This window comes from Mytilus edulis, chromosome 5, assembly GCF_963676685.1.
Source record: "Mytilus edulis chromosome 5, xbMytEdul2.2, whole genome shotgun sequence".
Lineage (NCBI taxonomy): Eukaryota > Metazoa > Mollusca > Bivalvia > Mytilida > Mytilidae > Mytilus > Mytilus edulis.
In genome coordinates, this window is record NC_092348.1 from 37,598,890 (window position 1) to 37,622,027 (window position 23,138).

Consider the following 23,138-nt stretch of genomic DNA (forward strand, 5'->3'; position numbering starts at 1 on the left):
ATTTGTGATTACGAGTGTTAAACAATTAAAAAATATGCGAGAGTAATCAATACAGTTTCAGATAATTCTCAGTCAAATGATGGTATTTAGATTAAGACATGTAAGACTGCAAAAATTTAATTTTGCGAAACCTATCCTTTCACATATTTTCGTAAATATAAAACATTTTTTAAATGTGTCTGTTTTTTTAAACAGTAACTATAAAGTGTTAACACGTGTTTATCTTAACTTGTTATACTATTTGAGTGTCTGATAATTTATGCTTGCAGACTTGGTTGGAGAACCATACATTCTTATCAATGATTGAGAATGTAGAAAAATAACCATTTAAACTATAACTTCCACTGCATATTGATTTTTTTTGTTATGTGATACTGCTGTGTTTATAATTGTCAGTGTTAGTCTAGTTCGCCTGTAATTTTGAAGAAAAAAGTATTGAATTTTTACAATGTCTTACAGTGACTTTTATTTTTAGTAAATTATGAATACTAGTAGCCAATTTTAAATGAAAATGTGTTAAAATACATTAGAATAATGCCATCGTCTAACGTGCTGACGGTCAATACTAGTCTTTATTTATTCATGTATTCTCTGCAATAAATAAGCAGTTATTATTGAAATAAAAAAATACTCACGAGCGACAGTAATTTGTCTGCAGACTGTCTGTGGAGTACTTCCTAGTGTAGTTGTATGTGTTACATCACAGCAAATGGTATCTCCATTGTTAACAATTACGGGGCTCCAGGTAAGGGTACCAGTAACATCAAAGGATTTTTGATCTAATACACTGGAAGATGTAAACTCAGTAGTAAACTGAGTATTTTCATTTTTATTTCTCATGGTCATTATACCAGCTGGATAACCATTTGCAGAAATACATGTCCTTCTGCCTTGTTGTCCTGGTGTCAAAGTGGATGGTCCAGTCAAAGTTGGTGAGTCTGGTGAAACTATTCAACATATGTATACGAAATCAATATAACATGTATAACACGATTGCATATAATATTGAACAGATGGAATGAGAAAAAATGATTGAATAGTCGTTCCTGTAAGACACATGCACTTAAACATGTTTAACAAAAGTAACTGTTGCAAATAATAATCTGATGAGAATGTTTAAAAATACGAGAGAAAGTTCAATATTTCTTCAACGCATGTTTCTGGCTCTTGTCCCCATATATCTGTTTCAACCATGTCAGTTTATCAGCTTTTACTTATGTACACTATCATGGTTGTGTACTCGTTCTATCCATTAGAAGATGTCATGTCACACCTTTCCACTGGATGTTATATTATTCTGGCCATTAGTTGATTATATCGCTTTTATAAATCACTGAATTTCAATGAAAAGATACTAACATTATGTTTGCACTGCTTAGCAATGCAAATATTTCTTTTTTTAAAGTAATAATGCAATGTCAGTTGCAATCTGTCATTATACAATGTCGTCGTCTTCTTCCTAGTACATGAAAGATTCTGATGCCGCAGTGTGAAATATCTTCGAACAGTAGTGCTATGTAAATGAAAATGGAGGTCGAAAATTGTGATATATATATATATAGAAAGTATATATACAACTCGTCTAAACATCAACCCAACAATGTTAGATCTGTAAATTTGCTTTCGCAAATTTTTGGTTCTTACCTCGCCGGGATTCGAACCCATGCTACTGTGATATCGTGACACCAAATCGCCTGCACTGCAGCCGTCCCGCTAGACCACACGACCACCTGGGCTCTCAAAAAAAGAGCTTCGGTGGGCATGTGTTACCTTTCCACCTCAGTTTTAATCTAGCGGAGTACTACAGAACATGATATATAAGGCATGAAGATGTTATTGTTACAGATCAGCTAAATTATCTATAGTAAAGGATCCTACAAATTAATGTAAGATACAGTCACAGAAAATAATTATATTCATAAGTACGTCTGAGGCAGTGACAACCCTACAACAGATGTATCCATCGGATCGCCATCAATGAAGGTGATACATGGCTGTGTACATAATGTATATACAACTCGTCTTAACATCAACCCAACAATGTTAGATCTGTAAATTTGCTTTCGCAAATTTTTGGTTCTTGCCTCGCCGGGATTCGAACCCATGTTACTGTGATATCGTGACACCAAATCGCCTGCACTGCAGCCGTCCCGATATATATATATATATGAATTAAAGCCCAACTTCAAATTTATTGTAGCTTCATGTTAAACAGGCAGGATCCTCCAAATATTTAGGTAAAAATGACAACTTTTAAGGATAACGTGCAAATTGACTCCGAGAGATCATTCCATATTGCAATAGTGATTGCGAAAAATACTTAAATTTGTCTTTACTAGTATATAAAAAAACTAAACTTATGTTGTCCTCTATTAAGCCTGTCCGATTGTTTCAGGACGTCATTAATGACCTCAACCAACCCCAAAGTAATCCTTTAAATCGAAACAAATTTGCTTTAATTTGTTATGCGGGATTGCAAGTTTTCCTATTCAAGACGTCTATCATATCAGTGACAGATCCTGATGACCCATCGTGATTATAATTGAAAAGTGAAATCACAAAACTACTGAACTCCGAGGAAAGTTCAAAAGGGAAAATCCTAATCAAGTGGCAAAATCAAACGCTTAAACGCATCAAACGAATATTCCAGACTTGGAACAAGCGTTTTTTAAAAGATAATAGTGGATTGAACCTGGTTTATAGCTAGCTAAACCTGGTATGCCAACCGCAAAGAATTCCATTATATTGACAACGATGCGTGAACACCTATCGTGTTGCCTTAAACTGTATCTGCTCTATTTAGGGGAGTGACAAATCGGACAAAATAGCTTATTTAAAGAGTTAAATGAACCGAAATACCTCACGGCTGACATTTTGCGTGAAGAAAGAGGCAGTCTCCCTGTCATAGAGTTTTCACACTGTGCAGTTTTTTGTAAAATTGCCTTAAAGTGTGATTTTCGGATTTTTTTCATTTTCATTTGGAACGCTTTTGATGAATTCCTGAATGAGGATATCATAAAACAATTGGTATCAGATGAAAGAGTGATGTATAAGCTTTTATTTGACATCAAACTTTAATATAATATAAACATTTAAATTGAGTTAATTGGACGATTTTCAAATGTATGTAACATTTTTTTCATTCTTTCTGTACCGTCTGTCAAAGTATATTACATATCTTTTTATTTTTTATTTTTTAAGACTTGAAATACATTTATTGAAAATCACCTGAATATGATTTACCATATATAACTTAGGAAAGTATACACAAGGAGCCCAGTGTTAACAATGATCCATCGTAAAGGGATAAACGGTGGACTCTATTATAAAAAAAAATCTATTTTATTATTTTTGCATACATAAGTTAAAAATTCATATTAATTACACAGACAGAGTTTGCTTATAAAAGAGGGACGAAAGATTCCAAAGGGACAGTCAAACTCATAAATGTAAAACAAACTGACAACGCCATGGCTAAAAATGAAAAAGAATATTTATAACATTCTACAGTAAATAACATTCTACAGTAAATAAAATACATCAAAAGTCCTCAAAAGACACACTACAATCTACACAATAGTTTACCTTTACTTATGATTGACATTGAATTGTTTGTACTTTTTATATTGTATACTGTCCAGTTCATAATTTGCATATAAGGCAGCAACCATTTGATTTTCGGGGGGGGGGGGGGGGGGGGTGATATGTTTTTTTTTCTGTGCGAAGAACAATCAGTTTTTTTAGCGACAAACCGAAAACAATTTTTTCTTTCAATTTTAGCATTACATATAGTGGCAGCTGAGGGTGAAACGAACAATTTATTTTTTTTCAAGGTTCAAAACAAATTTTTCACCAAAACCTGGAAACAAACTTTTTTTTCCAAAGAAACAATATACTGAATATTCCATTGTATTTGACAGTTTGGAACTATATCTAAATTTAACGAATATTGGATTTATTTCAAAGATATTCACTTGGGATTACTACTTTATTCTGTTTATCGTAAAATTAATGTAATCAAAAAAATATAGCAAAGGGCGGGTTTGCAAAGGGGTCGTGATCAACTTGGACGTTTTTTTAGTCTGTCCTTGAACAATTTTTGAATAGCTAATTTCAGCCTTGTCCATTCCGAAATCCAGTTTCTTTTATCTTTAAGAATATTGTATATACAGTTGTCGTTTTTGATTTTTCCGAAGTTTGCGAAAAAAATAGGTTTTTTGTTGTATTGAATTTTTATGTTTCTAAAAGTTGTTGGTTTATGATATCGTTTATATTTATTGGACTTTATATACTTGAAAATTTTGACCACGTTTTAATTAAATCATGATAGTATTTTGGAAAATTTTCCATTTGTAGTCCTCGTAAATCCGAAAACAATCACAACTATATTTGATATCAAACTTCTGCAGGCACCATTTGGCTATTGTGTTTCAGTTATCGGTTTTTGATCTTAAAATCTTTTACATATTTTTGATTTGTTTGGATTTAATGAACGAGTCTATATTGATTATACCAATCCCCCCTGCCTCTACTGGTAAGCAACACACGTCCCTTTTAATTAAATTTACTTTTCCCTCCATTATAAAATTCCACATGACATTGTTTATTTCTTTTTTTCATATCTTTCAGGTATATCTCGCATTTCGATTTCGAACCCTATTTTAGATATACTTAATGATTTTCATACTTTTGATTTGGTGAAGAAGAAAAACATTCGTGTAACAATGAATCAACTTTCGTTAAAACTCGCTTCATGACATGACCATGATTACCATGACTAATAAAAATTGCATATTCTGATCGCAAAAGTCATACAAGCTAAGCAATTATGGCATATTGCGACATTTGAGCGTGCTGATATTGTTTAAATGAAAATTATCAGGCAGACCATCCAGTGGTAAGTTTACTCGCTATAAATAACTTCAAGGACAAGCCGCTTCAACATTCAGCATGCTTGTTAACTACTTGAAGAAAAATTGCTTCTGATGCTTCAAATTAATCGGGGCATGATGTTGCTTTTGAAATACTAATAGAAAGTCTATATGATAATCTGTTTGCAAAAGAAAAAAAAACCTTTTCGTTGTGGTATATAAAAAGGAAGATGTGGTATGATTGCCAATGAGACCACTATCCACAAAAGACCAAAATGACACAAACATTAACACTATAGGTAACCGTACGGCCTTCAACAATGAGCAAAGCCCCATACCGCATAGTCAGCTATAGAAGGCCCCAATAAAACAAATGTATAGTTTACCAGTTACATTTGCTCACAGATATTGAATTTAGCGGAAAAAAATTGTGAAAAGCTGTTTACGATCGTTCAAAAATTCAATTTATTTCTATTTTTACAATGTATTCCAAACGAATGATTTTTTGTGGATCACATCAGTCAATCAAATTATTTACCTGTGTTACATTTTCAATGTTGACATTATTTTCCTTTAAATATCAGTACACGGACAATACATGCGCTATTCTATCTCTTTCTACGGGGTTAGATTGGAGTTCACATGAATACAGGTTTAACGAGGTTGAACTATGCTCTTGCAAGTGAATAAGTAATTTTTAAATTTAATTAGATTAATTTGACAAAATTGAACCAATTTAGCTGCTAAAATTGAATTATTATTTCACTATTTCATTTTCATTTAATGATTGAACAAACAAAAAATATATTTTAGATTGTTTTTACATATTTCGTAGCTAGTGCCCCTTTTAGGCAAATGAACAAGAGTTTACAGTTTCTATGCATTTAAACAAAGTCAATATGATGCTGAATTTGTAAACCCCTGCTAAATGAAAAGGAAAAATGTCATTCACCTATTTATATTTAATGTGTACTCATATATGCTATTGCATTTACAAAACTAACAACACCAAATTGCAATGTTGTAGTAAAACCTGTAAACGGTGACAAAGGTGTCGTAACAATGTATATGCATATAACTATAAAATAAAACATGGAGGTTAAACAAAATGAAAATTTGAATTCAATACACCGGTTCTATCACATATACACGTCTTTTTGTATTATTCACAACTGCACTTCGTTTGTTATATCCGATGCATTATTAAAATACCAAATGACGTCAATCTGAGAATTTTTTTTTATTGTTTCAAGTTATGCAGTCTACTAGACAACAAACAAACTGTGTCTACCGATAGACTAAACCTGTCCAACATCCTATATAAAAGTGAAACTTACATTGTACCTCAATATATTTAGTAGTAGAAAGTGGGTTTTGTAGAACACCATTTTCAACCTGGCACTCTAAAACCTCTAAATGATAATTTTTGGTAGCAGTAAACGTTAGAGATGCTGTCACTGCTGTACCAGCAGTAGTTGTAGAAATACCAGTTGTTATTTCCGTGCGATCGAAGAACCATTTCACAGTCGGTGTTGGATTACCTCTGGCAGACGTACATGTTAATGTTATCTGTGAATTAAGAACTTGGAATTGAGGTCCGGCAATGACTGGTGGGCCAGGAGGAATCTGAGATGAAGCTTTAAAAACAATTGATATCGTTAACATGGAGTTAAGTTAAGTTCGTCGATTTGTAATTTGCTTTCATATATAATAGTAATTTTATTTCTAAATTCCGAATAACGACCTGAGGTGAAATCCGTTTTGAAGTTATGATTATAGCTAATGTCATTGATTAAATGAAGTATAAAAAGTGAAGTAAATTAGGAATTAAATCGAAATAATATTTGAATAAAACATAATAAGACATAAAATAATGTTCAGTACTCATACATATTAACTAATTTCATAAGTGTTTCGACAATTCAATGTATATTAATAGTATCCAGTTATGCTTTTTTAAATTTGTTACGTCCGTTCAACTGCAATTTAAGGTTTACAGAATTGACTCGATAATGACTAGCAGTGATCACAACGACGAAATAGCTCTCAAGTAGGATTGTGCCTTAAAGAGACATGCTTTCATGTACTTTTTATTGGCATTAAACTGAAGTACCAGGAAACAGACAACAAGGTTTTTTTCTAATACATATCATGCATGTAGTTTAGAACTTCTTTTCCCGCTCGACAGATGCTTGTAATAAGGAGTATGATTGCCAATGAGACAAATATCCACAAAAGTTCAAATAACGTTGATTTGAGCAGTATATTTGAAAATTGAATATCAGAACGTAGAACTTCAAACAAACAAACATGTAAATTATCATTTTATTTTATTTTCTAATGTGCTGAAAATATAATTAATACACAATATAAAGAAAAATGTTAAATAGTTTGACAATTTGTCAACATCTGGTTAAATTCCGTTAAATTCTTTCATTTAAGCAAAATATCAATTTGGCATTTAAAAAAGATTCTGTGTTGTTCGTCTAGACAAATGTATTGCGAATATCTCTGCAAATTATTTTCAGTTTCTTTAAACGCGTTACATATTTTAGAGACACGAGTATGTATAAGCTAGCATGTACACTTTTGTTGGAATTAAAATTGAAATAGTAACATCTTTTATATAGGCGAGTAATATATTGCAAAAAGACTCCTAGTTGAACACTTCAATACACCCAACTAAACCATGGTTTTAATTTAAATTGTTCGAAGTCTTATATTCTGGACTTTCTGTTTTGTCCGCTCTAAAAATAAATGTATAATGCAATATCTTTTAAATCTAGGCCAAAAATTTTAAGTAAACCATTGCAAATGTTTGCCGATTCGAGATAAAATATCATATTCCTTATAAAACTGGTATACATTTCACCAAAACAAACAAATACCAAGACGTAAATTGCATAATTGTTAAAGTAAAAATCAAATTATAAACAGATATATCATGTTAAAAGGAATATTTGCGAACAATACCAGTCTCAAGACTGGTATTTTTCGCAAATACCCCTTAAGAACATGCTATATATGTTTAATTAAACAGAATGATAATGATCAATGATCGCATTGTTGATCTTGATGTTACAAGCGTCCAATCGGATAGAGTATTTGTTGGCAAATACCACGGCAGAGAGGGTTTAAAGGCATATTCTTTTTGACAATACCCCGGCGTTAAAAAAATACACGATATTCATTTGATAACAGATAATTGGTGAAAAATACACTGTCTTTCAATCAATCTAAACCCAGGATTCCTACATAAGGTGTAATTATTCAAAAAAATCCTTTCTTAAGAAAATAATACTTTGAGAGATAAGAATTTGATTTGGGGGATCGGTATTCATAATAAACTTAAACACTTTATAAAGGTTTTTATGTGGAGGCAATTTTGATAGTTTTTAAACCCCAATAAAATTTGATTTGTCTTATTTTTTTAACAAAAAGTCTAAGTCAGTAAAAGATTTAATCAACCATTGTTATTAAATGCGTGTAAATATGCTTGAAAATTAAAACTGTTCTGAAATAATATTTTTTTTTTTTAAAGTTACCACTTATACATAAATGTAGTATTAATATACATACATGTTGTATAAACAAGTTGCAGGGAAACAGGAAAAGCTTTTCGGTTGTATTCAGTTTCAAAAAAAGAAGTAAAATCACAAAAATACTGAACTTCGCGGAAAATTTAAAACGGAAATCCCCTTATCAAATGGCAAAATCAAAAGTTAAAACACATCAAACGAATGGACAACAACTGTTCAATCAATTTTCAGATAAATATGTTGCGCTTTTTTTCATATGACCCTACAAGGTTTTCATTTCGAATTATTATTTGCAATGTTTAAAATCTACATAGTGTATTGGTTTGAATGTGCATATAATATTGGATATACTTCTGCGATGCCTTTTGACAGTAATTCTGCTTCTTAAAACGTGACTTGTTTTTTCAAGAATCTATTGTCATGAAGTTACCAAGGAGGAAATAATGTATTCAGAATGTTTTGTATAGATTTTATATGAAAATGTACATGTCAAATTGGAAATAATTCTAGAGTATTATATCTTGTAGTGTTTTGATTTGAAATCTACTGTGATAGAACTTTAAAGCATTAAATTCTGTGTTTACTAACGGAAATTCAATTTTCATAAGAAGGGATTTAGTTACGTAAAAGATTTCAAAACGGGAATGCAAATATGAGATATAGTATGAGTTGAACCAACATGTTTCTGTGGTTTTAAATGTGATTTTGAAAACATTAATTATTAATTTTAAGATCAAACTAAGATGGACTTAAGATGACATACGTTGATTCTTATAAGTATCACTGCATGGCAGTTATAGTTGGGTTCTAAAATTAAGTGAAGATACAAATGATAATTAGATAATCATTCCAAAAAACCCATTTCAACAAATTTGGAAAAAAATCCGCTTGTATTTTTAATATATTAAGACAGATATATAAGACATCGATAATAACAAGTTACAAAATGTACAAGACATTTACCAGCAACTAATCAAAAATTAAATAAGTGTAAAGTGATGAAACACAAAAAAAGGGTTCAAAGAAGATCAATGTTATATAACAGCAATATTTTAACCGATAATCGAAATAATCGATCGATTATCGAATAATCGAGTACTAGTTGCCATCCTTAGTATATATACAATTAATCTAAATATCAAAACAGCAAAATTTTGTCCTTCCCTTGCGGGGATACGAAATCATGCTATTGAGATACCGAGACAAGACCATCTGTATTGTGTTAAGCGCTCTAGCCCATTCGGCCACCTAGACTAAACATATCAGCTGTCGTTGATCTTATTTTACCTTTCTTAGTCAGAAGAAGATAGAGGCGTTAAACAATACACGATATACATGTATTACACATCAAGATTTGCTAAATTGTCTGTCGTAAAGGATCGTAAGTTGCAGTCACAGAAATATTTATGTCAGTCTACATATGTGACAACTCTATGATAGATTTATTCATTGGGTCACCAGTGAATGTGATATGCAAAGCTAATAAACATCAAACGAATGGATAACAACTGTCATATTCCAGTTTGTTATGTAGAAAATGATGGATTAAATCTGGGGTAATAGCTTGCTAAACCTATTATTTGAAGTACAATTGCAAATAGTTCTATCAAAATGCCAAGAATTTGTAAACAAAGCAAACAAACATTATAATTAACAATGTATAATATAGGGTTACAGTAGTGATCAATGTGTTATAATCTTAATCACTATTAAAAAAAATGCCAACAGAGAAAAACCAAAAGTCATAACATGATTTGTGTCGTGTATGTCTAACGATTACAGTGAAAACAAAAACTGTAAAACTGCCTAAATACGTTAGACATTTATTAACCATAAGATAACAAATGCATCTGATGTCAACTTTGTTTGATATAAAAAAAATCAAAGTATCTGTCAGATGTCAATATCAATCAGAAAATGAGATATTCCTAGAAGGTTTTATGACTCTCCAAAAATCTTTTTCAGTCGTCGATAGATTTTTCCATTTCAACCATAAGAAATGTTAAGTTTCGCCCCTAAATTCACTCGTTCACGTTTCTATCGGTTCTCTAGATTAGAGACCGATTAGATATTCAGGCAACTTGTTTGCGTTAAGTGATCATTGACATTTTTTGACGTTCAGCAGCAGTTGAGGGCTCTCATCAGTAATCTATGTTACAGCTTTGTGATTCATTGTTTAGCATCGAATTAGCACTTCCTGACAAGTTGTTCTCCTGTTAAAACTGATACACTATAATAGTTTTAACAAAATACTTCCATAGAGGTTGGTAAAAATTACTTTGATTTCGGGGGAAGTATAACTATGTATTAACTGTGTCGTAAATTGTTGAAGAACACTGTTGAAATTATGATCACAAGTTAATATAGAGTCATTAAATAAGTACAAATGCATTCACAACTTTGGAATGCACTTAAAATGTGTGATCATGTTATACAGAATTGATTCAAAAATGGACAAAATCCTATGTCATTATCACGCGAAGTTGAAATAATTTAATAACATATTGTTTTGTGAGTGCTTCCTGATGGCCGTGATGACAACACCTTTGTTCAAATGAAGTAACGGGCACATCATAAGAAACAAAAATGACAGACTTGGGTATGATATCCTCCTTTTTGCCTAAAATTAGTTTATTTTTTTTATTTTTTTCACTTTGCTAATATTAAAATTTCAATAGTTTTGTCAAGTATTCATATTGTGTAGGGTAAAACTAACCCAACCCGCAGAAGGAAGAAAAGAGGGACGTAAGATACCAAAGAGACAGTCAAACTCGTAAATCTAAAACAAACTGACAACGCCATGGCTAAAAATTAAAAAGACAAACAGAAAAACAATAGTACACATGACACAACATAGAAAACTAAAGAATAAACAACACGAACCCCACCAAAAACTAGGGGTGATCTCAGGTGCTCCAGAAGGGTAAGCAGATCCTGCTCCACATGCGGCAACCGTCGTGTTGTTTATGTGATTACAAATCCGGTAAATAGTCTAATTCGGTATGTCAAATTCATGAAAGGGAAGGGGATTGTAGTAACGACGTAAGGAACATATCCGATATCATTTGTGAAACGGTTATTCCATAACGGTTAACCAACTCGTGATGGCGTCCGTAAAACACGTGTTCGGATCTCATAGCCGGAAGTAAAAACCAAATATAAGCAAGTATAGACGCAACATTTAAGCTTAAAACAGATCTGAGTTCGGATTGTGATTAAATATTTAAAATATTAGGTTTTGAGAACTGAAATATTGAAATTGAACATTTCCCTATTAGGGTTCAATATCCAAAATCTAAGTACAGTGTTAGAATTAGCATATAAAAACAAGAATTCAATGGCTGATGTAATCAAACAAAACATTTGAACCTCAATATTTACCACTTAGATTAAGAAGCCAACAATCCAAAATCTCTAAACACATGGGTAGAGTCAGCATTTCAAAGCACCCCATAATTTCTATTTTTGTTGAAATCAAACATGTTTAATTTTGAACCCTGATTAAGAACAATTTGAAAACGAGACCCTTAAATCCAAAAATTAAATATATGTTAGGACTGATAATTTCCGCATGTTTGTTATTTTGAAAAAAGGTGAAAAATACTGCATTTCCTTAATTCAAAAACAGTTGTAAATGTGTATATATAGTTATGGTAAAAATTTACTTTACAAATTTGGTATGGTTTAACATGAAGAATACACATCGATTATTATCTTCTGAAATAAAATTAACGGTACCAATTTTCTTGCACCAGATGCGCATTTCGACAATACATGTCTCTTCAGTGATGCTCTCGTGACCAAAATATTTGAAATCCAAAGCTTATATAAAAGATGAAGAGCTATAATCCAAAAGGTCCAAAAAGTATAGCCAAATTCGTGAAAGGAATCAAAGCTTTGCATGAGGGAGATACATTCCTTAATTTATAATAATTTCTAATATATTTTAACAGCAAATTTTAATAACACAAAAAATCTGTATTTTCATGCCAGTACCGAAGTACCGAAGTACCGAAGTTCCGAAGTACTGGCTACTGGGCTGAAAATTATGTTTGCAAATCTAGACACAATCACATGATATGATATGAAGTAAGAATTAAACATTCACACACACAAAACAAATTAAAAAATAAAACAAAAACATCTGGGACATCTAACTTTAAAATAAAAAAAAATTAAAAATTAAAAAAAAAGCACCACCGAAATTTGTAACAACACATGAATAATAAGTCAGAAATAGAAGATCTATTCATATACGTATCATTTACATCATTTATATTGAAAGGAATATACCTCAAACTGATAAAGTCAAAGAACAATCCCTTTTGCTACTGAAAGGTTTTCAAATCAAGAACACGAGGAAATTGAACTTAATTTAGTCACAGGAAACAGCATATCTAGATTAGAATAATTTCGTCAAAGCGTTTTCATTTTAATGAACGGACACTTTTTGGTAGCCGCCTGACCACCCGGCCGCCTAAACTACATATTTTTATATATTCATAGCCTTTGTATTTTACCGTTGGAGAGATGGATCTTGGATCGCAACCCTTGGCTAGCGAAGATAAGATACACCGATTTGACATTTTGTTTCAAAAATAATAATGATATTCATGGATCTCACGAATGCAGAGAATCTATTTTAACATAGCATTTATGATTATTTGAATAACCAAAATACTATACAATACATGCACGCATTACAAAAGAATCTCATTGTGACTAGTATTAGTAAAATGGAATACAATTTCATGCACATTTTTTAAAGGGAGAAAATGGAAAATGGAAAAGGGGAATGTGCCAAAGAGAACCGATTGACCAAAGAGCAGAAAACAGCAGAAAGTCACCAAAAAGTCTAAAACACAGCAATAAAATCTATGAATTTTCTATGACTTGTTTTATTAAAGTTGCATTTAAACTCGTACACATGTATTTATAGTATGGTGATATTTTAAATTTTTAACAGACTAGAACCGAGTTTCGACATCGTTCTATTAACCTGAAAATTATAAACTGAAACACAAATGACTATTCTTACGATCATTCAATTCAACAGATCCGTAAAAAAGTGTTTGTAATTTTAAGGTCTGTTACAAAGAAATATAACGGTTGATCGACTGTAAACTTTATCAATGGACTAAACTAAATGTATTCATTTGGGAAATAAATACATTTGTAAATATATGAAATACTCACCGAGCCTCAGTACCATATAGATTATTACCAACAGACACAAATATTCCATTTCAAAATGAAAAGAAAGTATATTGCTTATACTTCTTAGTGCATTGTCATGATTAACGAAGCATACAGGGTAAACCTACGTAATTATGTTTACACGACCACATCCGATATATAAAGATGTAACTTCCATAGTCTTAGTAACGGAAGGCAAATCTAGAAATAGACATAAGATATGTGTTTAAAGAGTTTAGATATATTTTATTTTTTTACACAAACTATGTTTATTTGTCAGCAATCTTACTTAACAGTTTGTATACACAATATGGAATAATGATTCAATTCATTATACAGTAAATAGAAATAAGTATATCAAACATACAAGTCATACATAGTATATCATACTTACTAAGTGAGGAATTTTATGAACAGTAGTTGCCGTTTGTTTATGTAATTAATACGTGTTTATCGTTTCTCGTTTTTTATGCAGATTTGGAGGGTTTTACACTTGTTATTTTGGGGCCCTTTATATCTTTTTGTTCTGTATGAGCCAAGGTTCTATGTTGAATGCCGTACATTGAACTATAATGGTTTACTTTTATAGATTTTTATTTGGATGGAGAGTTGGCTCATTGACACTCACATCACATCTTTCTATATCTATTTCCAAGTCTAAACAAGTGACAACCATACAGTGTATATGCCCTCTGGATTTCAATGTGTTTGAGTTGACGAGTTAATACTCACATCTATATTTGTCTGCAAATGACACCTCACAGTGTTAGAATTAGATTCTTATGCTGACATATTTTTGTCCCTAAACGGGATTTGAACTCACGCATTTGTGACACAATAGCACCAATCTCTTAGCCGCATGACCAACAATCTAGACCATATGTTTACATGTCACATGTCAAAATTAAATGATAAAACACATCAAATACGAATAGACAACAACTATCATACTCCTGAATTGGTACAGGCATTTTTAAATGTAGCAAAGAATGACTAGCAGATACGATATTACAGATGATTACCACTTGATATCCATGTGTTGCTGTCTAGCTTGAAGGTGTAATCTAGACTTCAGACAGATTTTGAAGAAAAGAAATATGAAAGACGAAACAAACTTACTTGAGGCAAATAACAGAATTTTTTACACATGATTCCAATTCAAATGACAGGCGCGTATAGTCCATTAAACTTTACTCAAATTGGTCACCAAAAAGATAATTTCGATCGTTTGTGAGAACAAGTCATGAGAAGTTGTATATAGATAGTATTTCAACGTGTACATCAACTTTTATAAATTATTATGTGCTGCTTGTAAATACATGTTTTCTCTTGGTATGATCTTTTTGTTTCTTTATTGCAAAACAATCATTTAGACACAATCATGGTTCTAATTTTTCTGGGTCTGTCACCCTGAATCCATTGCAATGTATGCATTGATATTTTTCTATGTTTATAAATTAAAAATGGCTTCCACTTTACTTTGAATGACTACGAAAATATGGTTTGAGTAGGATTGAAACTCATAAAATATGTTTAAATTGGCAATATTTGTCTGTTAAAAAAGCAGCCTTTAATCTAGTGGTTATGGTTTATTGTTGTCTGCAATCATGCGTTTTATGTATTGCTTTAGTCTTAATAAGACTGTAAAAACTGTTAGTTTTCTCTTTTTAATAGTTTGAATTTTTTTATTTATTTTGATTTATTTACGAAGTGTTGAACACTGTACAATTACTAATTTATTTTTGTTCATGATACTATAACTGATTTTGTCTCATTTTGACCATACAACATACATGTATCCTTATTTTTCAAAATAATTACAAGTACACTTACACAACATAGAATAAACCTACTACTTGTTACAGTAAGAGTTGTTGTCGGATTGTTTCTGCTGGTCCCAACAAGATTTCTGGCCTTACAGCTATACGCTCCTTCGTCCGTAGATGCCACATTGTGGATGGTCAAAGATGGACTAGATGTTGTTGATCCTGAATACTTTCCATATGAGGTAGAAACGAGGATATGATCTATCACTTGTTCTACATACTGGTTAGTGTCCATGCATTGTAGTTGCTGTATAGGACTGTTTGATGAGCTGACTGAACAGCCCAGAATAATTTGTTTTCCGTTTTTTTTATTATATGTTGACTGTGAAATAGTTGTTACAGGTGTTGATCCTAAAATTATTATGAATATACGTATAGTTTGAACATTTATAAACATAACTGTAAATTGTATGTATCTTGCTCTAATGTGTATTAATGCTATAAAACCAGGTTGAATCCACGATTTTCAACACAGTTAGATCAACTAAACCTTCATAATGTTGATCCCCTTACACAATAGTTGTAGCCACTTTACATTAAATAGTCGTGTGTTCTTTATTCTTGCTACTCTCAACGTAAAAGGACTTTTATTTCCTTTTTATAGTAGCAAATATTTTCGTAAGGTGTTAGTAATATAATATTACTTTTATACATACAATCAAATTTCTAAAAATCAAACATCGTTGTCAATATAATGGAATTTTCTGCGACTGTCACCCAAGTGAGAGTTTTAACTAGCTTTAAAACATGGTTTAATCCACTGTTATCTACATTTAAAAATTCTTGTACCAAGTCCGGAATATGACAGTTGTTATCATTCGTTTGATGTTTTACACCTAATTCAGTATTTTTTGGATTTTACTCTAAATTATATATAACTTTGTATATCATGTCTCTTTCTGGAATATTATAGATCCTCCCAAAAATATTTAGGTCATTAAAATTTGTCGAATTTACTACTGACCTTATATTGACATCATACTAATAAATGACAGACATTATGTTTATAATATATGCATAAAATTTATACTTCCTATTCATAATAATTGCTATCTCTCTTATATCTAGATATTAAAATAAGAGGTTCATTTTTTTGGGCCCTTTAATTTTCAAAAAACAATTTTCATTTCAGTGGAAGGGAATGGTCTTGAATGCTTTAAGCATAACATCTCAATCAAATACAGGTCCAGGCTCCTTATAAATCTTGTTTGATTAAATGATGGAACGAACAATCAGATTAAATGATTTGAGTATGGACAATTGCAATGTTTTCCGTCTGTTTTAACCAACAATTGTTTTCAGAAAAAAAAATGAATGCACACAAGCACTTACCAACAGGATTAACCGTAATGGTATGTGTATTCACAACGTTAACAGTATCTGCATTAATGCCCCTGCAAACGTAGTTGCCTCCATCAGACTGTTGAACATTGGCTATTGTCAGAGGTTCATCGGCAATTGTACCTCCGAAAAGTCGTGAATTACTTTATCTTTAATCCATATAATATGAGATGCAGTACCTTGAGTTACAGCACACCGCAGAGTAATCGAAGACTGTAGAATTGGACTATACTTGGAGAAGGGAGCGTTAATTGCAATAGGTTCTACAAGTATTTAGCATTATGTAAGATGGAAGTGCATGTTAGCGAATATACATTAACCAAACATGATGTGCAATTGTAATTAGTCACTTGAGCGTTAATTGAAAAATCAAAATACAATTCTAATATGACGTGCTTCTTTCGCTTTGTAAACAACACTGTGATAAAATTCTCGATATATCTATACTTAGCGCAGACTCTGTGGTGAACATAAAAATGGCTGTTACAATAAACTTCCCACGTAAATCCACATGTATTGAAACCTATTTGCAAACCCTTTGCCGAATTTATTGTTTTAAAAATTAAAAAAAGCCAAAATCACTTTTATTCTTATTCGGATGCATAATAACAATTTTAAAATGCACAAGAACTCGGAGAAACCAACAAAATAAAAATAGAAAAAAATTTCGCGAAAGTATATTAATGTTTTTGGCGCATTTAAGTCATTTCAAAACATGACGTCATACAAATGAAAACGCCAGAGTTGAAAGTTTTCTGTTACGTGAACCATTGAAATGTTGTTTACTATTGTATTAAAATTGATTATCAAGGTAGGATTTGTTTTATTTTATATTCTATTGCATTATTCGCATATTTACTGATTTCAGCAAGTCAACATGGCGGCTCCTTAGTTACGAAATGTCATCATTGGATTTGACGGTAGCTTACGAGACAACATGTAAATTAAAATGACAATTGTTGGTTTTGGGAATGAAACAGATTTTTATTTTAGCGGTTATTCACGAAATAATCCATGCAAGCTACGGGTTTATTACAATGTTTGAGCTTTATCTAACAGGGAGTAACATAAAACAGCTACACACACAGCTTTACCCACCTCGCTTAAGTTTTTTTAATGATCGTAGTTGTCCTATTAGAATCGAAATGATTCTTGGAAACCATAGATTATTGGAAATTTACACATGTCCTGGGCCGTGATATTCGTTAATTTTATCCCTCGCTAACGCTCAGGATAAAATTCGAATATCACGTCCCAGGCCATGTGTAAATTTCCAATAAGCTATGGCTTCCATGAATTATTTCTTAAATCAAATACAAGCGCTTGTTCTCTTCATGTCGATAGAACTGACCCCAAACAAACAATTGTGGTGTGCAATTGTACAGATATATTCCAAATACGATTTTCAACCACTAATGTATGAGAATTTGCGTCATAGAGATTTTAATGGGTGATTGGATCCATTCACTTGTATTTTAACTGATTTTTTTTTGCAAACGTTGTATTTATTCAGTATTGGGTATGTTAAACGATAAACAAATATGCAAGAGTCATCAATTATGTGTAGGAAAATTCTTGGTCTAGTGATGCTATTCAGATTTAGAATATAAGTTTTGAATTTAGCTGAATTCATCCTATCACATTGTTTGCTCAACTGGAAAAAGGCAATTATGCCACTAGTAACCCGAATTTAACTTGATCGGACAAAAACGTGTTAACGCTATTTAAATGAGATTGATCGTTATTTGATAAAGATTGACAAAAATTAAAAATTATATTTAATTCATTTCAATTCATATCAATTCATTTTAACGCCAGTCAAATAGATTTCTCTGCAGTCGATCAATTGAAATCAAGTTAGTGGTTAGTTGCGTCAAACTAATAGGCCACGCCCCTGTTAAGCTATCTCAAACATGCATTAATTCGTTTTAAACATGGATGAGACCCGGACTTTTTACAGGTAAATCACTCAAGCAAAACGACCTCGATGTATCTATCGTTTGGGCAGAATCAGTTTTTTGTTTCAAACTTTAAATGCGTACAGTCTTAGTAAAGTCACATGTTTCACAATTTAAACAAGCGAATGAATAATAGGGCGCCCGAATAATACACGTGACATGTTCATATATATAAGGAATTATAATAAAAAACATTAAAATATATATGCACACGCGGTTTAAAAATGCAAAACTTGTGAATCTGTTGAAAATAAAATAGTTAGATATATAACATGATTTTAATTTGCTCAAATGCACTAGATCTTTATCGCATATATACATGCGTTTCAAAAATTGCCAAATTCTATGAAAACTCGTGGCATGTAGGTTACGTGTGGTCCTTTGCAACTATTTACAAAACTTTTTGTATTCCTGTATATTTACCGTTTCTCTTTTTTCTGTTTTACTATAATAATTCTTTATTCCGTAAGAAAATATAGAGCTCATTGGATCAAATACATACACAAATTATACAGTTTACTGTATTGTATACTCGTATGTAAATGTAGACACGGAAAACTACACAGAAATTATTTATTGTGTACATAATTTAAATCGATGTATTTCATATTTTCGGTATTGACTGTAAAAAGAGCTTAAGTGCAGTATGAGTAAAATACAGAATTAACTCTACCTTTTTTATACTTCTTTATTTTAGAGGTAAGCTGCTGGCCATGTTTCACTTATTCTGTCGCAAATCATTTAGTTCAAGATTCAGATTCAGATTCAATATTTTATTAAAGTCTCACCACATACAATTACATATATTTACACAATAAAATATTCATACAGGTACGTAAAACATACATGTATAACAACAAACTTTAAATTCACATTGTATGTGCCAATCTTAAAAGATTTATGAGAGACTGTATAACCAATATTATTTAAAAAACAATAAAATATTGTACATTTTATATATATTATATATTTGCTTATGAATACCATTAAAATACAGCATAATCAATTATATAAAAAACCATTCCTTCTGATTAAAATACTATAGCAGGTTCTGGCGACACTGTCAAAAACTTTATCATTATTGAATAAAAAAATTAATTTTTCATTATCTGATAAAATGTTAAAATCCACATTAAAATTTGAAACTTCATAAAACAATATATGTCTAAGATCTTCATATAGTGGACATTTCAATAAAACATGTAGTTCATCTTCAATACTATCATTACAATAAAAACATGTTCTTTCGTGTATTTCTTTTCTTTCATATCTACCCGTTTTATTCTAAGGGGAGCAACTCCGCATCTAAACTTAGCAAAAGAACTTCTAAATTTAAGTGGCATTTTATACTTTAAGTAAGGTTCAGTACAATAATCATGTTTAAATAACTTATAAGTTCTTAATTTATTACCTTGAGCATACGCAGATACTCTATTACTCCATTCTATTTTATATTTATCAAACATTATTGTTTCTAATTGTACAATAATACTCTTATTTAATACATTAGTTTCATAGTTACAATAATTATCAAAATTATGATTTAACCAATCAATTAAATTCTGAAAGAAGTTGATTTGTTATCTGTACGAATACATGAAATATTTCTCACTGAACGTTATGTTTGCAATCGATGATCAAATACAAATCTACAGTATTTATATGAAAGAGACTTAATGATATATTTTTATATTATTATTCTACATATATTTGAAGGATCGAAATAATCAGTTCTACAAATGGATGTTATTTAAAGACTTAAAATTTTACAATTATCAAGTGCATCCATGAAATTTTTATCGACGCACCAAACTTTTCCCTTTCATCGTGCATAGCTCATTTTCCGATTCACTTAAGATTTCTAACGATCTTCTTACTTGTTCATTGCATTCTAAAATTAAAATCCTACACAAATTGCAAAAACTTTTATTCTCCGGCTAGACTGCGTAAAAGATCAATATTGCTTTGTTTGTGTATACACAATGTTTTGAAGGCCGATATCCAGTTTGGCTAAAAAATAATTAATTTGCGCCACAAGTTAATTACGCGAATTCTTTTTTTTTGTATCACTTTATCATAAAAACTGCAACATTCATTTGCGCCAATAAAACAATCATTTAATTGTGCAAATATTATAGACTTGTTTTCAAATGTTTCTTCTTAGAGCACTGAGGAGGTCCTTTTCGGTATTTACATGTAGGTTCAGAATTCGCAAACTGAAAGGGCCTCCTTAGTGCACTTAGACTGACAAAAAAAGTGCACAATGGACCTGATGGAAAGATAGAATTGACACAAACAACATGGCATACGGAAGGAGAAGTACATAATTTCGAATTTTAGTAATTATAAAGTTATTTAACAGTTGAAGTAAGTATTCTAATGTTACATGTACGTGTAAATATGTTAATAGTTTGGGCAATAGTTTCGAGGTAAATATGACACAATTAATAAAATTAAGAATGGAAATGGGGAATGTGTCAAGTTCCATTTATTGGCGCAATTAATATTATAAAACAGAAGAGATGAGCGCTATTCAAACGTTTACAATATGACAAATTACACCTAACTGTTTTCACAAATCAGTATTTTTTTCGCCCGGGGATATACACCTGCCAGTAATCTAACTTCAGTAACTTTAAAATACCCAGCCGTGTCATTTCCGTATATTGTACATGTAGATATCACGTGTTATACATGTATATTAATAATCGAATATTTTTAAGAATTTGTGATTCGTTAAAACTTGATAACATGTACATTTGTATTTACTCAGATTGCACGCCAATACTGTAAGGTTAAGCTTTTCGTAGGTCAAAAACATCATATTGCACAGGGCATACAGCATGTTACTTAAAATACATTCTAGAAATCCCCAATTTTACATTGTTCATGCAATAGTTGTTGATTAATAATATAACAATTGTAGCCTTTAGTAGAAAATTCACTATAATTTCACTTTTTTTAAATGACAACTTGTAATTACCGGAAGATTTGCAGATATTGACACCTGTGCGTTTGGATTAGCATTAAAATGTTCCTGTATTTTTATAAGAAATACTTTATAACACAATCTTGGACTTGTACAAGTATATATATGCATCTATAAGTCCAAGCATGTGCATACAATAATGCATGTATGTATACGCATGAGTTTCTCGCTACATTGAAGACCTGTTATATAGGCCTTCCTCTTTTGTCTGCTCTATAGTCGGGTTTTTGTCTTTTTTACACATTCCCCATTTCCATTCTCAATTTTTGTAATATATACGACGCTATATTGGGGAGCGTCTAAACACCACCTCGGCCGCCTTGGTGCACTGTCAGTCTAAGCTCAAGAAACTGCACTAAGCCCATGATGGGATGGTGCTATGAATGTAAAAAAGATACCATCGGACGCTGATTTTCATGAAGATAATGTATCTGATTTTTTTAGTCATTAGAAATTGTAGTTAAGTCGTAATTTGATTTTTTCCGGTACGTCTAAACACTGCTAAGGACTCCTTAGTGCACTAAGGACTATACAATGCCACTAAGGACTAGAAGGAGTGTTGTTATGTGTATTATTTTTACAAATTATGTTAGAGATCGATATTTAATGCATAAATTTCAAATATTATAGAAAAATAATCATAAATAAACAAGATATTCAACATTATTTAGGCACATGCCCGTTTTTCTTTGATATGCCGAAAATCAATGAACCGTTTGACACTGGCCAATAACATAACAACTGATTAAACAATCATAATCTTTTTATTTAGTAATAAACAATAGTGTTGAAAAGATTTATGCTTTTAAAATATTTATAATTATATGTTATTCTTATCAAAAATGATTAAAAGGACAAATAATTTTGTTTTTGTTTTATTTCTTTTCCAACAAAGTTATTTGCCATAGGTGCACGACTTTGATGTGTGCCAACTAAATGACTGATAAGTTGAAGGGTGGTTAGCTTGCTATGTAAGAGAAACGGAGACAAAAAGAATAGATATATTCATAAGTGTTTTGATTTATTTTGATTTCGACAAAGATGCGTGTATATATAAATGGTTTCAGTAAAAAAAATACGATTGAATTGAGAGAAAAAAATTCATGTGGCGTCCTTGGGTTTATCATAACAACTTAGCTTTCAAACAGTTTGATATCTGTTTACAAAGGCTTCATGCGGTACTTATTTGTGTGTATATGTTCGATTTTTTTTTTCTAAAAGTAAAAGAAGTTGAAAAAATCATTTCCAGATTTTTAGTCAGATTTAGTTCATTTTCAAATATATAACAAAGACAATTTTTTTTTAAATGTTCCACAGTTTTTAGTGTATTATTCACGAAAAAATTTCAGTTTGTGTTAATTTAGAGCTAAAATTATAATTTTGACAGAGAAAGAGATTGCTTCGTATGAACGCCTTGA

At 31.1% G+C, this 23,138-nt stretch overlaps 2 protein-coding genes across 2 annotated transcripts in view; one reads left to right on the forward strand and one right to left on the reverse strand.

The window, feature by feature from the left end:
* LOC139523603 (cell adhesion molecule 4-like) overlaps positions 1–13,801 on the reverse strand; it is a 34,359-nt gene extending 20,558 nt beyond the window's left edge. Inside the window, exons 1-3 of the mRNA XM_071317744.1 lie at positions 13,607–13,801; positions 6,209–6,508; positions 636–947 (exon numbers count right to left, since the gene is read on the reverse strand). Of these exons, the coding sequence (XP_071173845.1) occupies positions 636–947; positions 6,209–6,508; positions 13,607–13,655 (661 nt within the window). The 5' untranslated portion in view covers positions 13,656–13,801. The remainder of the gene's footprint in view (positions 1–635; positions 948–6,208; positions 6,509–13,606) is intronic.
* Positions 1–23,138, forward strand: part of LOC139523601 (hemicentin-1-like) — a 327,025-nt gene that overhangs the window by 161,683 nt on the left and 142,204 nt on the right. The gene's annotated exons all lie outside the window — the stretch shown is intronic.